The following is a 14,772-nucleotide window of genomic DNA, read 5'->3' on the forward strand; positions in this document are numbered from 1 at the left end:
TCCCCCCCATTGTTAGAGTGCAATGGTGCTTCTTACTCTTTGCTGGCTCTTTCTTGGGATCTGCAGTTTTGGTACAGAGTAATACAGATGTTGGGAAAACTCGGCCCCAAGCTTCCAGCTGTGAAACCTATAAAATGAAAACAAGGACACTGACTCGTTTGAAAGAAATTGAATGTTATAACAGAAAGGCAAAAAAAGCAGGAAAGTGAGCTGCGAAAGCCCTAGCGCCTGTAATGCCACTCCCTTTTTCACAATTATTAGATCACAAGTAGTTTCATGTAATATCCCATGCTTACGAGCAACACAAAGTTTAGAATATTTTTCTATCAAGGAAGTCTCAAACCCTGGCTTACTTTGCCTGCTCTACATTATGCCCTATCTTTTCCATTCTCCTCCTCAAATTTGTACACAATAGAAATACAATGTAAGATGTTTAAAACATATTTATAGGCTGCATCATCTGATGGTCTGGGCAGCTTACAATAAAACATTCCAGCGATGTCCGTACAAGACAGACCTGCTGCACTATAGTGTTATTAAAACAAATACGACTCCCTGCTGTTATATGCGATACCATGAGTAAACATGAGATCCATCCTTAAAAAGAAATGTTTTACGTTACTTTTTAAAAGCATTAAAATCTTTTCCAAATTGCTCAGGCAGGGCCTGAAGCTGTGAAACATTTCTCGTGCTACTCTGTCAGCCGCAGTTTGTGACGTCGTCTTGGGCTGTTAAACTCCTCCAGCCAAGACACGAATTGCCAAGGACCCCAAGTTTCCTGTGGCAGCTCATGGGGTAGGTTCTGTAGCAAGGGTTAAAAAAAAACCCGCTGTGACCGTTTTTAAAATTAGGGAGGGAGTCTGCATCATATTTACATATAAAGGTATATGCAAAGAAGGCACTTTTATGGGAAATCTTTCTTAATACCAGATTTTTCCAACCTGGCAGAATAAGTTTCCTTTTCCAGATCTCGGGGTTGTTTTTTTTTAAAGTTTTTGTTCTTGTTCCCCTTCTCCAAAGTCCTGCTACTCCCAGTCTCTCCTCTCCACCCTCCCCTACATTTATACTCCTATTATCAATCCCCTTACTCAAGCCTCTCCTACAGTCCGGAAACCAATGTTAGGATGCCCACAACGGAGCGGACACCATCAAACCGGAGGAAAGGTGGGTCTCAGGGGGGGGAGGGGAGGACTGCTGTCCATTTTCAATCCGCAGTCCTCCTACTCTTTCTGTATGAAAATGGTGTTTTTCGACCACCCTCACAGTTTTGTTATCACAACCAAAGCCTTCCTAATACACCCACACACCCGCCTCCTTACCCATTCCCAGACACACAAACTCCTCTCTCTCACACACATGTGCACATCAGGCACGTTTCTCTCCTCCCTTCACCTTCCAAGTCTCCTCCCCGCCACAGACGGCCCAAGTCTAGATTATAGACTTAAAGGTCACAGGGCTGGCGGGGAGGGGAGAAACAGCAGAGAGAAGTAAGAGCTACAGCGTGCACAGCACAAAGCTAAAAGAGAGTAGACTACCACTGATTGTTATTGCTATTAATCATTCGTATAGCGCAGTGGTTCTCAACCTTTTTCCCATCGTGACACATCTGACAGGCCACGCTCACATGTGTGACACACTGCTCATTACAATTCACGGCGGAAATAAAAAGTAAAGGTCCAGTAATTATTTTTATTGTTTAAAATGACACAAGGAAAAGACACATATTCTGTCTGAACAGAAATTGCATAAATAGTAAACTTCCCACACCAAAACAGCACCAATTTCCAGCACTTAACAGTAACCACCTTACCTAAGAAAAGGCAACACTGAAATATTACACCAGGCCTTAAGACACTAATACATCTCCTATTAGGAAAACGGACCAAGTCAGGCTGCTATAGAGCCCTACAGAGAAACTACACGCCAGCAGAAAACCTCACCTGAATCACATGTGCTGACCCTCACCTAACAAAGAATAAAGAGACCAAAACGCATAACAAGAAGCATGCAGACAAAACTGAATTGGAAACCGCAACAAGCCAGAGTCTCTGTATGCAGTGCAACAAAGGAAAAAAAGAAACATTACCCATCCTTATAAAACAAATCAAGAAATATAAAATCATCAGCAGTAAAACCATACTAACAAAGAACAGATTTCAAAATAGTAGATGAATGGAATATCCAGTAATTAAAAACTCATATCAAAAATTTCTAGATACCAATAAAATATTTTAAAATAGCAGACACAAAGACCCAGTAATGAAAAATAAGGATACAAAAATTTTTTTGCTCTGCATACCTGGAAACGTTTGATATCCAGGTGCCCTGAGATTGTTTTGAATTAGCAGGAGGAGGGGTGGTTTGCTTGGAACTTTCTCCTCTCTCTCAGTCACATACCAGCGCTCTCTCTCACACTGGCTCTCAATTACACACCTATACACACATGCTCTCAGTCATTCACATATACACATGCTTTTTCTCTCACTTATATAGGCTCTTAATTACACATTTACACACATGCTGTCTATCTTTTCACGCTTACACACAGAGGCTTTCAATCACACACATACATGCTGTCTTTTTCTCTCACACCCAGACTCTCATTCACATACTCACATGCTACCTCACCGAAACCAGCTCTCAATCACACACACACAGGCTCTTAATCATACATACACATGGTAACCTTCATATTTGTAAACCGTTATGATGGATTTATAATGATGAATTCGAATGACGGTATATAAAACCCGATAAATAAATAAATAAAAATACACACATACTCTTTCACACAAACAGGTTTTCAATCACAAACTTACACATACAGGTTCCCAATCGTAAACTTACATTCATGCTCTCTCTCTCACAGGCAGGCTCTCAATCACAGACATACTCTCTTTCACATACACAGGCTCTCAATCATTCAATACATGCTATCTCACTCACACACATACACACATGCTTGCTTGCTCATTCACTCTCTCTCCCCACCCCCCCAGAACTAGCAGCAGCAGCAGCAGCCTCCTCCCAACCCTAACCTCATTCATTTTCAGCCCTCGCAGAGAAGGAGTCCCATCGACCGCAGGGGTTAACGTTCTTCTTCATTTTTCTCTGAGCCGCGCTGCTCATTCTTCCGGCCGCGTCTCTCTTCTGTTCTTCGGGCCGACACTGACCACACTAGCATGGTCTCTTCTTCCTGTGCACGCACCCGATGCTCACCACTTCCTCTTCCGGGCCGTGGGGGCGGGAAGAAGAGACCATGCCGGTGCCGCTGACTCCAGCTGTTCTGCCTCGTTCCGCCCAGGCTGACAGCATTTTAAGCCCGGGCGGAGGACCGGGGAGCAGCTGGATCAGCGGGGGGACCAGGAAGTGTGGCGACACACCTGCGTGTTCTTGGCGACACACTGGTTGAGAACCACTGGTATAGCGAATACCACATGTATGTGGTACCACACAGAGACATGGGGGGGAATTTTCAAAGGGATCTCGGTGGATACCCACTGAAATGTTTCTTTACAAAAACCGTGCAACTGATATTTGCACGTAAAATAACGCACACAGTATGCACATAGGAAAGGTGAGCAGGGCACGAAGTGTGGGTGAGGTTCTGACTTAATCAAAAAGCAATGTGTGTTTTTGGGGAGGTTCTTTTTATTTATTCAATTTAAATTTACAAACAAGCATAACTTGTGAAAGAAAACAAGGACAACACTGGTCCATACAATAAAATTAGAGTAAACAAAAAGAAAAAAAAAGTTCATGGACCAAAATTGATATCTTTTATTCTCTAGTGGAGGGTGGGTTAAGATGCTCAACTGATACAACAATGCAAGGGTCTCTCCTTTTTCCTTTTGTTTATCCTTTCTCCCAGGATTTCCTAAAATACTTCTTAAAATCAAAAATTCATGTACATAAATTATCTTCGCAAAACTACACACACCAAATAGCACAGGTAATTGTTGGTGCGTAGTTTTGCCAGGATCATTTTCAACGTGGACTTATGCGTATAAATCTGCTTTGAAAATTGGTGTTAAGTTACGTGCAATGTTACAAAATTACCCCCATAGTGGACAGCTGCTAGTCCCTGGAGTTTACATTCTAGTCTGACAAGAAAAGACATACAACAAAGAACAAATAATAGCTTACAGAGCAATCTGACATTAAAAATCAACAAATGAATATCTCATTTTTGAAGGTGCTGTAGTTTAAACAGTCCTTTTTACTGCTTCTCTCGAGTTGAGAAGGGCACAGGGAAATCATAATGGCCTCGTACATTCCGGGACATAGCCCCTTTGCATGAGGTCTAGGACACACTAGTCTGTCGTGATGCGGGTCCGCTCTGAATAGTACCATAACAGGCAGCCAACCACTGGTACTGTTGCCAGAGGGACCCATTGTATATCATTGGTTTGACCCGCTACTACCTACTGCTGCAGGGGTTCTGTCTAGCTCTTCTGGGCCGCCAAAAGGGATGATTCTTGCTTCACGCACCTGAAGGGGGACTCCTGACTGACTGGTATCTGGACCAATCCTGGAGATTTGCATCCCAAGACATGTCCTATCTTCAGGCAGCCTTTGAGTCACCCAAATCTTTCACCAATTTCTCTAGCTCTTCTCCAAAGAGAAGGTTCCCTTTAAAGGACAACTTCAAAGGCTAGATTTAGAGGCCCTATCTGCCACCCATAGGATTCTTCTGGCTGCTACTCCAGAGGCCAGTGCCTAAGAAGACATCCTTACCAGGTCACAGATAGCATCTGCCAAGAAGGCTATGGCTGACTAAGTGGACTGTTTCAGAATTCTCCGGGAGCTGCTGGACCCAGCACAAGGCTGCTCAGACTACACAACATCCACAAATGGAGGCCTGCAGGGTCACAGAATTTGTAGAATATGGGACTATCTTCCTGTCCTAGGGATCTACAGGAATGGTTGTCTTACCCATGATTGCCAAGACCAAGGTGTCAACCTATAGGATTCTAAGGAGATTCTCTCTCTCCTCCAGGGGTAAGGGGTAAATCTTTGCAGTCCTAGCCCATTTGAGTTTCCTTTGAAGGCTATCCCATTCTAATAAGACCATTTGCCTCAGGGTGCTGTATAATGGAAATACCTCCAATGGTTTCCCGATTCCCTGAAGAAGGGGGTCCCGTTCTGCAGGGTCCTTCAGGCTGAAATCTGTTATACTTAAGGCAAATAGTACCCCTGAAATGAGGGCTGAAAGCTCCTCCTTCTGGAATAACCGGACTACTGATTCCTCTTTTTCAGAAGAGGAATGGATTTTTGGTCTGACCCAGTATGGCAAGTCTTATGTTCTTAAGATTTTCTGGGTCAGACTAAAAGGTCCATCAAGCCTAATATCCTATTTGATCTGAATTGGCCATTGTTGGAAAGGGGTAGTTAGATTCCATGTCGCTTATCCCAGAGATAAGCTGTGGATTTCTGCAACTCCACCTTAATGTGAGACTGGAAAATTGGGCATCCAAATGGCAGATGAAATTTAATGTGGATAAGTGCAAGGTGATGCATATAGGGAAAAATAACCCATGCTATAATTACACAATGTTGGGTTCCATATTAGGTGCTACAACCCAAAAAAGAGATCTAGGCTTCATAGTGGATAACACATTGAAATTGTCGGTTCAGTGTGCTGCGGCAGTCAAAAAAGCAAACAGAATGTTGGGAATTATTAGAAAGGGAATGGTGAATAAAACGGAAAATGTCATAATGCCTCTGTATCGCTCCATGGTGAGATCGCACCTTGAATACTGTGTACAATTCTGGTCGCCGCATCTCAAAAAAGATATAATTGCGATGGAGAAGATACAGAGAAGGGCTACCAAAATGATAAGGGGAATGGAACAGCTCCCCTATGAGGAAAGACTAAAGAGGTTAGGACTTTTCAGCTTGGAGAAGAGATGGCTGAGGGGGGATATGATAGAGATGTTTAAAATTATGAGAGGTCTAGATCGGGTAGATGTGAATCGGTTATTTACTCTTTCGGATAATAGAAGGACTAGGGGGCACTTCATGAAGTTAGCATGGGGCACATTTAAAACTAATCGGAGAAAGTTCTTTTTTACTCAACGCACAATTAAACTCTGGAATTTGTTGCCAGAGGATGTGGTTAGTGCAGTTAGTATAGCTGTGTTTAAAAAAGGATTTGATAAGCTCTTGGAGGAGAAGTCCATTACCTGTTATTAATTAAGCTGACTTAGAGAATAGCCACTGCCATTAGCAATGGTAACATGGAATAGACTTAGTTTTTGGGTACTTGCCAGGTTCTTATGGCCTGGATTGGCCACTGTTGGAAACAGGATGCTGGGCTTGATGGACCCTTGGTCTGACCCAGTATGGCATTTTCTTATGTTCTTATGTTTATGGACTTTTTCGCCAGGAACTTGTCCAGCTACACTAATAAATTTCACCACATCCTCTGGCAATGAATTCCAGAGCTTAATTATGCATGAAGTAAAATATTAGTTTTAAATGTATCACCTAGTAACTTCATTGTGTGTCCCTTAATCTTTGTTCTCTTTGAAAGAGTAAACAACTGATTAACGTTTACTCATTCCATACCACTCCACTTATTTTATAGACCTCTAACATATCTCCCCTCAGCTGTCTCTTGTTCAAGCTGAAGAGACCTAACCTCTTTAGTCTTTCCTTATAGGGGAATCGTTCTATCCCCTTTATCATTTTGGTCGCACTTCTCTGTACCTTTTCTAATTTCAATGTCCCAATGATTATCTTCATCCAGTGCTATACACTCCAACTCTCCCATATTATTTTTTTAGATTTTTGGATTTCAAAGTATGTTTTTTGCTTGTATTAATAACCTGCTTATTAGTTGGCAGGGGTAATTTGGAATCTGTCTGCTCTTTACTTAAAGACCCCTTGTCCATTTTAGCATTTATTGCAACCTCTCTACTGGGATGCCCTAATTTCCCTGTCCTCTTGGTATCCTCCAAAGATACATCATTCCGAACCGTGTGCTTCTGAGCGATTGTCAGCTTCCCCCATCATCTAGTTTACAAGCTGTGCTCTCTCTTTTTTAAAGGTCAGTGCCAGCTGCCCGGTTAAGGTGGAGCCCACCCTTTCGGAAGAGGCCCCCCCCCCCTTCCCCAAAATGATGCCCAGTTTCTAACAAACCAAAACCCTCTTCTCTGCATCATAGCCTCATCCACGCATTGAGACTCTGGAGCTCTGCCTGCCTCTGGAGTCCTGCACGTGGAATAGGGAGCATTTCTGAGACCGCTACCCTAGAGGATTTTCTTCCTGAGCGCCCCCACGAGAACCCTAGTGGAGTCTTCTCCTTATCAGGAACCTTCCCTGCAAACCTGTGAAGATGTGCAGACAGAGAGGGGATTAGGGCCCTCCCTTCACCATGGGTATTGGCCTTTTTAAGTGATAACTACAACCTGGGGGATCAGATAATGGGGTTTCCCCAGGCTTTTTGCATGACATAATATGCTTGATGTCAGGGGGGAAAAGGCTCCCTGCCAGGGCCCTTCATGCCCCAGCTGTCCCTCCTGAGGGGGTTGGCCCCTCCCCCCTCAGTGGGAGTTTTGAAATATAGGCTAACTTCTGCCAGGATACCTGAGGGAGGAGTAAGGAGATTTTGTTCACTGGGTTTGGGTGGCAAGACATTATGTCTGAGGAAGCACTTGCCACCTTTTGCACTAGAATGGCCATATGCATCTTTCGCCCGGACAGTCCTGCTTTCTCTGACCCTGTCCTGAAGTCTGACACCTCCTGCCCAGTCAAAAACAAAAAAACCTCTTACCTCAGGGCAGGCAGACTGCACCGATGTGTGGGAAAGGCCAGGAGTCAGCAGGGCTGTATGGGACACCTGCAGCACATGGGAAAGCATTGTGGCCAGAAGGTGAAAGCAGGCTTAGTCTCAGGAAGGGAAAGCGTCTGGCTGAGGATGGGGCAGTCACTATCTTTATAAACTGCAGATGTCTGCTGGGGGTGGGGAGTGGGAGCACTTGCTGATTGAGTACTTGGCTTTTCCTTCAAGCCTTCCCTTAACTTTCCAAACCGTCAATATACCACCTAATCAGACTCCGCTTACCTGACTAGACACCCCGCCTAGTTTCCAGGTTATGTTTCTCTTTAGTTCGGCTGTCCTTTGTCTCCGGCTACCCTAGCCCCCAAGTTCTATCTCCCTGTTCTATGTAACTTTGCCTCTTGTTAAATGGTTTATTAAGTTTAGACCCCTTGTTCCATGTAAACCGATCTGATATGAATCTATTCATAAAGGTTTGTATAGAAAAGTGTTAAATAAACAAACAAATAAATAAATAAATGTGCAGCAGCAGAAAAGTGTTTGTATGCTTGGTGTCACAGAGAAAGCGAGTGTTTGTAAGAGAGAGAAACCTTGTTCTGGATAAGGGAGTAAGGCAAAGGCGAGGGAGATCTGCGGCTGGGCAGGGAGGACAGAGAGCTGGGTGGGAGTGTTGGACCTGTTGCTGGAGAGAGGGGACTTGTACTTGCTGCTAGCCAGAGATAGATATGCAGGTTTCTAGTGCTGGTCTCAGATGGGAAAGGGATGGGTGATACTGGGTAAGGGGGAGTAAAAAATGGAGTGAAGGGAACAAGGAGAAGGGGCAGAATACTTCCATAGACAGTAAGAATGTTATGGGGGTAGGGAGCTGGAACAAAAGATAAGGCATAGATAGTAAACTCTTCTAGGAATGAATAATCATACCTGAATTCTAAATATACTGTAATCTGCATTACTTGGTTAGAGTCTACAATATGGTGACTTGTATTTCTATTTAAATTATAGTACTAATTTCTAATGTTGCATCTATGTAAACATTTTTGCATATTCAAATGTATGCCTGCATTTTTTCTTCCTTTTGAGGCAAGTATCCTCCTTTTCAGGTATTCCAAGTTGATCACTTTATGTACCACACTCCTCTCCCCTGTAGCAACACCACTGGTGTGAGTAAGATAGAAAAAGAAATATAAGAAAGTATGAAAAACATAAACGAGACAGAAAAAGAAAAATGGAAAAAATGCAGAGAATAATAAACTTGTATTTAGTGAAATAAAATATTTAAAACCGAATATTTAATAAAAACAGATGTTTCATGTACATTAAATGGAAGGTGGCCACCTTACAAAGGTAAACCTGGTGTGGTTTTGTCATGCCTAATGTATGAAATTGTTGCTCTGCTTTTCTTGAGGAAATCAGACGGAGAACACTGTGCAGGCAATATTGTATTATTTAACTATATGCAATTTTTTTTTTCGATTTAACATATGTAATTTGTTTTATATATTTTTTTTATGTATTTTAAATTTGTAAAACGCTTTGATTTTAACTAAAAAAAAAAAAGGGGGGGGGGTTATAAAGTAATCAGAAAAAGCTCAGCGTGGATCAGCCTATTCAGGTTGACCTAGGCAACCCTAATTAAGAATAGAGCTATATGCCACAAAAGTTTCTAACCTTTGCCCCAGAATCTACTTCTGAGCTGCACCAGGAAAGGAAATACTGGGCCTATGAACGTTAGCGGGAGCACTATCACATTGCTCAAAATACCGAGCCGATCACTCCACTCTTTCGTACCTTGCCGAGCCCAATCCGGCCCATCTTCAAAAGCCAAACGGCCATCTCCAGCAGAGCAAGTGACCCTGACAGCAACGAGAGGAAGGAATGCAGCCACACCTCCTGCACGTGATAGGAAGTCTTTCAGCTATCCGCGCCGGCGCAGGGTGACGCCATTGGTGGGCGCCGGAAGCGGAATGCAGCATGGCGGTGTTGGCTGTGTGCGGGGATGTGGTGGCACTTAGTGCCGGCTCTGTGCTCACCGTTGTACCGCTGCGGTAAGTAAAGAAAAGAGTCAAGCGTCCTGGGCGGCCCAGCGGAGAAGTGCCAGGTTTTTTTTTTTCCCGTTCTGTGTATGTTTGCTGGTCAGGGAGAGGGTTGCACGCCCCCCATCAACGCTCTGGAGGAGGTGTTTATAGGACTTTTGCTTAATAGCCTTGAAAAGCCACGCAACACTTTGCTCCCTATACAGAATCTCCAGGGGGGGTATTTTCAGTCTCTGCGCGAAGCTTGCACCGCAGCCTTCTGCGAGCCGATTTTCAAATGGAAACACTCTAGAGAGAAAGTGCAACCTAGGCGGGGATTTCAAAATGAAACTGCCCTTTATTTAAGGTGGCCTCCCGTAATCCTGCCCCCCGGCACCGTTTCTTTTCCCTGTGAGGAAATCCGCTTTTTCCTGAATAGGGGAGGGCAGGTGTAATATTCAGGAGTTGTTTTTCTATATGTAAAACACCTGTTTACTGGTGGAAAAATTGAGTGAAGATTTATCCTTAAATGCTTTGGGGCTGATGCAATATTTGTGCATAGAAAACGGGCGCTCAATGTTGTCATCGTTTCCCTAATGCATGCCCAGTTACCTCTCCTGATGCAATATTTAAATGAGGGGTTGCACTAAAAGGAGGCACTAGGGAAAATTTTGCGTCCCTATGCCTCCTTGGCATTGGGCATGCAGGAGAGGTGGCTGTCAGTGTGGGATCGTAAAACATGGCAAAAAGAAGGGATGTATGGTGGGTAACAAGACAAAAGCAGAAATACCAATTCAAGATGACTTTAGATAGATGTTATCCCATCTCACGATAGTGGGGGGAAAAAGGAAGAGAGTGGTAAGTACAGGCCAGTTCATCTGATCTCAGTGAGGCATAAATGAATGGTGTCTCTGCTGAAGGAAAGAGTAGTAGTATGCTTTTAATCCTGCAAGTTATGATATATCGAAGGTACATGTTTTTTACCAGGGGGAAGTCATGTCATGTTAAACAAATATCAATCACTTATTAAAGATTTAGCTAAAGATTGTAGTATATGATGTATATATGATGTCAAAGTAGATGCGAGCAGATGACCAATTGGTCCATCCAGTGTGTCTTTTTTTTTTTTTTTTTTCTGGCTTACACTAAGGATACATCACCACTACCAACTGTAGATGCTTGACTGCTTGTAGGATATTGTTTTCTAAGTCAATCTTTGTTGTCTTCCTCTTTGGTTATCTTCCATACAGAGGAAATGAGCAAACAAGTTCCCATACTTAATCTAACACTTGGGTCCTCCCAACCCATGTCTTAGTACCAAGCTTTATAATCACAACTACAATCAAAACTAGTGAAGCTATTGCCTTAACATCCAACTACCTATGGCCCCATTGTCTTGCTGAATGATACCTGGCTACCACCAACCTTCCAGCACTGTTGAATTGGTTTCTGGGAGTTGTAGCCTGTTAGTTTCCATCTAGTTACCTTTTGGCCTTCAGTGTTGCTAGGTACTGCTTCCTTTTTTTTCTGTTCTGTTTTCTCTTTATCACCTCTCCCCTTGCCTCTGGTCTTGAGGGAGTGAAGAGTGGGTTGTTTGCACAATTACTGCTTCCTAGCCTTGTTCCTACTACTGTTCTCTGAATCAAGTATACTTGACCCATCTGCCTCCTTATTAAATAAATGTTTTCTTATGTTTCCTAATATGTGATTCCAAGGAGATAGACTTGGAAGTAATATTGCAATATTTCTTCTCAGAGTGATAGATGCATTGAACTTTCGGTGGAGGTGATATGGCAAAAATGGTATCAAAATGCAAGAATGTATGAGATAAAGACTACCACCATTTTGGGGAGAAGGGGCTGCGTTACCATTGCAGTGTGATGAGGTGGAGGTAGTTCTGGTACTATCAGTGTTGTGAGGGAGGGGAGAGGGTGTGCCCTGTACTCCGGGCAGGCTGTTTAGTGTAACATTTTTATTTTGTAAACCCCTGTGTTGCATATCAAGCTCACAATTCAAGTCCCCAATATTGAATTTGGGCCCTGCTAATACAGCAGAAAACTCACTTTATTTACACTGACAGAACAATGACCCGACAGTTAAGGATCAGGGGCTGTGTAATAGTGTCCTGCTGCCTCAGCAGTTCCCTGGAATGTTCTCTCTTGCTGATAGTTGTATTTTGATTGCAGGGGAAGTAGTAGCAGGCCTTTCTTCTATGACTGCAGCACTGCTGAGAGGAAGCCCTTGGACAATAAAAGGTAAGATTATCCTGCAAACTGGTTACTATTTTACCCTAAGACTTGTGCTATGATTTGATGGAAATGTTGAGGATTAGATGGGACATCTATGGGCTGATCCAAGGTGTCACATTTAGGGATTGGAGGAGGGATGCACCTGGGCAGAGTGAATTAATAGAGAGGAAATTGAGGAGATGGCAGGGAAAGAGTGAATGGGAAACTGATGCAGAAGTGGGCTTACCCTCTGTAGAAGAAAACTGGACAGTCGCACACAGCTTAGGAAGATTAGTAACCAGCTGTCACAATTGGAATATTTGGGTTTACTGGCATGCTGGATATTGGAGAATGGGAAGAAGTATTTGTTGCATTGTCAGTGATGCTGCAGAATTCACAGAAATATTTTGGAAGCTTTGCTGCTGCCCAATCTGTGTTCAGTTTTCTGGGATAAAGAAGGAAATTGCAAGATTTAAGCATGAGCTAATTTGGGTTCAAGAATCAAATGTCAGGTAGTACTGTACTTTTTGGCCAAAGGCCAGCCAATAGGAGAGAGTCCATCTCGCTGCAGGCTCAGGGAGAACTCTCCTATAAACGTACGTTGGATTGTTTAGATTGCTGAAAAGACAAAAGCTCCAAATCTTTTCACTCAACGCACAATAAAGCTCTGGAATTTGTTGCCAGAGGATGTGGTTAGTGCAGTTAGTGTAGCTGGGTTCAAAAAAGGTTTGGATAAGTTCTTGGAGAAGTCCATTACCTGCTATTAATCAAGTTTACTTAGGGAATAGCCACTGCTATTAATTGCATCAGTAGCATGGGATCTTCTTGGTGTTTGGGTAATTGCCAGGTTCTTGTGGCCTGGTTTTGGCCTCTGTTGGAAACAGGATGCTGGGCTTGATGGACCCTTGGTCTGACCCAGGTTGGCAATTTTTTATGTTCTTAAATCAACTGTGCAAAAATACCTGGGAGACGAAAATCAGGTATTAAGGAGAGTTACTTACTATTAACATATTCCATAGTATAATAATACATTCATAAAATCCATGACAAGCATAGTACAACATAATTGTAAGCAATTACGCATTAAATATGAGATAATGGAAAAGAGAGGGAGCAAAAAGAAATCAGGAGGGAGGGTGGCAGTAGATCTTCTTGGAGAGTCATGTGTGCTGTTGCTCAAAATCTTGTTCACAGAATCACTTATTTGAAGGCCACCACGGCAAAAACAAACTTTGATGTGGTTGCACTCATTGAGTCTTGGTGTTATGGAAATCGGGATTAGGGTTTAACTATCTTCAGAACAGAGAAAAGGAAGGAAGAGGACACAATGATAGCCACTGAAATACGGGGAAAGAATGGAGAAGCAAGATTAATATGGGTTGTCCTGCAAAAACGTAGCAAGATTTTGATCTGCATGGGAGTAATATACTAATCTCTGGTACACGAAAGAGAGAGATTCCAACAGGAGAGATGTTGTTGTAAGGCTGGCGCATAAATATCAGGAGCAGCTATTTGAGTCTACCAGATGTGAATTGGAGCCTATCTGCTGTGGCATCAGCAAAGAGTGAAGAAGTCCTGATCGTCCCTCAAGAGGCATTTGTCAGACAATAAGTTGAAGAACCCATGCATAGGGAACTTATTCTGGATTTGCTCATGTCATGGTAGCAGAAAATTTAGGGTCTGGTGACTGTATAGTTTGGTTCAATATTTAGACTCCAAATTGAACCAAATAGTGGGACAGGGTCCTGGATTTCCGGAGGGCTGACTTCAGTGTGAAAACTGGTCATGTAGTGCAGGAGGAGAGATACCGCCTGTCCTTGAGGGCTGCATCTGCGGTCAGGTATTCAGAATATCTCAAATATGCATGAAATTGATTTTAATACAACTGATGCTGTGCTCCTGCAGATCTCTCATGCATAGTTGTTAGAGAAATCCTGAAAACCTGATCAGAGTGCTGACTTCAAGAACCAGAGGTTCCCCACCCTTCATGCAGAGGAATCTTTACCAGGAATTAAAGATCTGAAGAGTACAGAGGATCTATGAATGGCAATAAAAGGTGAGAACAGCGAAAGCATCAAATTTCTCTGTAAGGCAATTTAGCAGGGGAAAAGGAAAAAGGGTCAGCACATCTTACTACATCAGTCCCTCTGCTGTAATGTCATGATGATGCCACTGTGTAAGGAATATAGAATACTCCTTGTCTGGAACCACTTATCTACGAGGTCCCAAAAAGAATGCAGTCAGGATGTATAAAACAAGAATTTATTTATAAAGGATTGAATTGACATACACACACAATCATCATATCACAAAGCAATGTAATAGACTAGTTGCTTCACCAGCAGTACTTGTTTCAAGACCTTACCGTCCGATTTCCTCAAGCCGAGAAGCCGGGGCTGCCATCAGGAGTGGGTACTTGCGGGAATTCCCAACGTGCGTCCACGTTGCAGGACCTGCTTCTGACTTTGCCCAGGCTGCTCTCTATATTTAAACAGGTGTGTTTGCGAAGAGGCTCGTGATTACTAATCCCTTAGGGGCATGATAGTATTGTTACTGGAAGCTCGAGCTGGCTGCGACAGCAGGATTGCACAAGGAAGCCACTCTTGTCAAACTGCTATTGCCCAGCACGTAGCCTTCTTGCACAGTGCTTAGAATTTCCCCTTCACACGGTGACTATTTATAAGCAGAGCATTTAAGAGAATAGTGAGCAGTGATAGCTCAGCTTACCCTAGAACAGGAGATTAGGGAA

General features: G+C 43.1%; 2 protein-coding genes across 7 annotated transcripts in view; one reads left to right on the top strand and one right to left on the bottom strand.

Annotated features, from left to right (window-relative positions):
* Positions 1-9,707, bottom strand: part of NDUFV3 (NADH:ubiquinone oxidoreductase subunit V3) — a 55,088-nt gene extending 45,381 nt beyond the window's left edge. Inside the window, exons 1-2 of the mRNA XM_029578599.1 lie at positions 9,572-9,707; positions 37-127 (exon numbers count right to left, since the gene is read on the bottom strand). Coding sequence (XP_029434459.1) covers positions 37-127; positions 9,572-9,616 — 136 coding nt within the window. The 5' untranslated portion in view covers positions 9,617-9,707. The remainder of the gene's footprint in view (positions 1-36; positions 128-9,571) is intronic.
* The window catches only part of WDR4 (WD repeat domain 4), a 62,186-nt gene continuing 57,111 nt past the window's right edge, over positions 9,698-14,772 (top strand). For 5 of the 6 annotated variants that reach the window (XM_029578600.1, XM_029578601.1, XM_029578602.1 and 2 more), the window contains exons 1-2: positions 9,698-9,828; positions 11,982-12,050. In XM_029578600.1, the coding sequence (XP_029434460.1) occupies positions 9,755-9,828; positions 11,982-12,050 (143 nt within the window). In that variant the 5' untranslated portion in view covers positions 9,698-9,754. Of the gene's footprint in view, positions 9,829-11,981; positions 12,051-13,928; positions 14,080-14,772 lie in introns of all 6 variants that reach the window. The other variant, XM_029578604.1, reaches the window with a different exon arrangement.

Source organism: Rhinatrema bivittatum, chromosome 15 (assembly GCF_901001135.1).
Source record: "Rhinatrema bivittatum chromosome 15, aRhiBiv1.1, whole genome shotgun sequence".
Lineage (NCBI taxonomy): Eukaryota > Metazoa > Chordata > Amphibia > Gymnophiona > Rhinatrematidae > Rhinatrema > Rhinatrema bivittatum.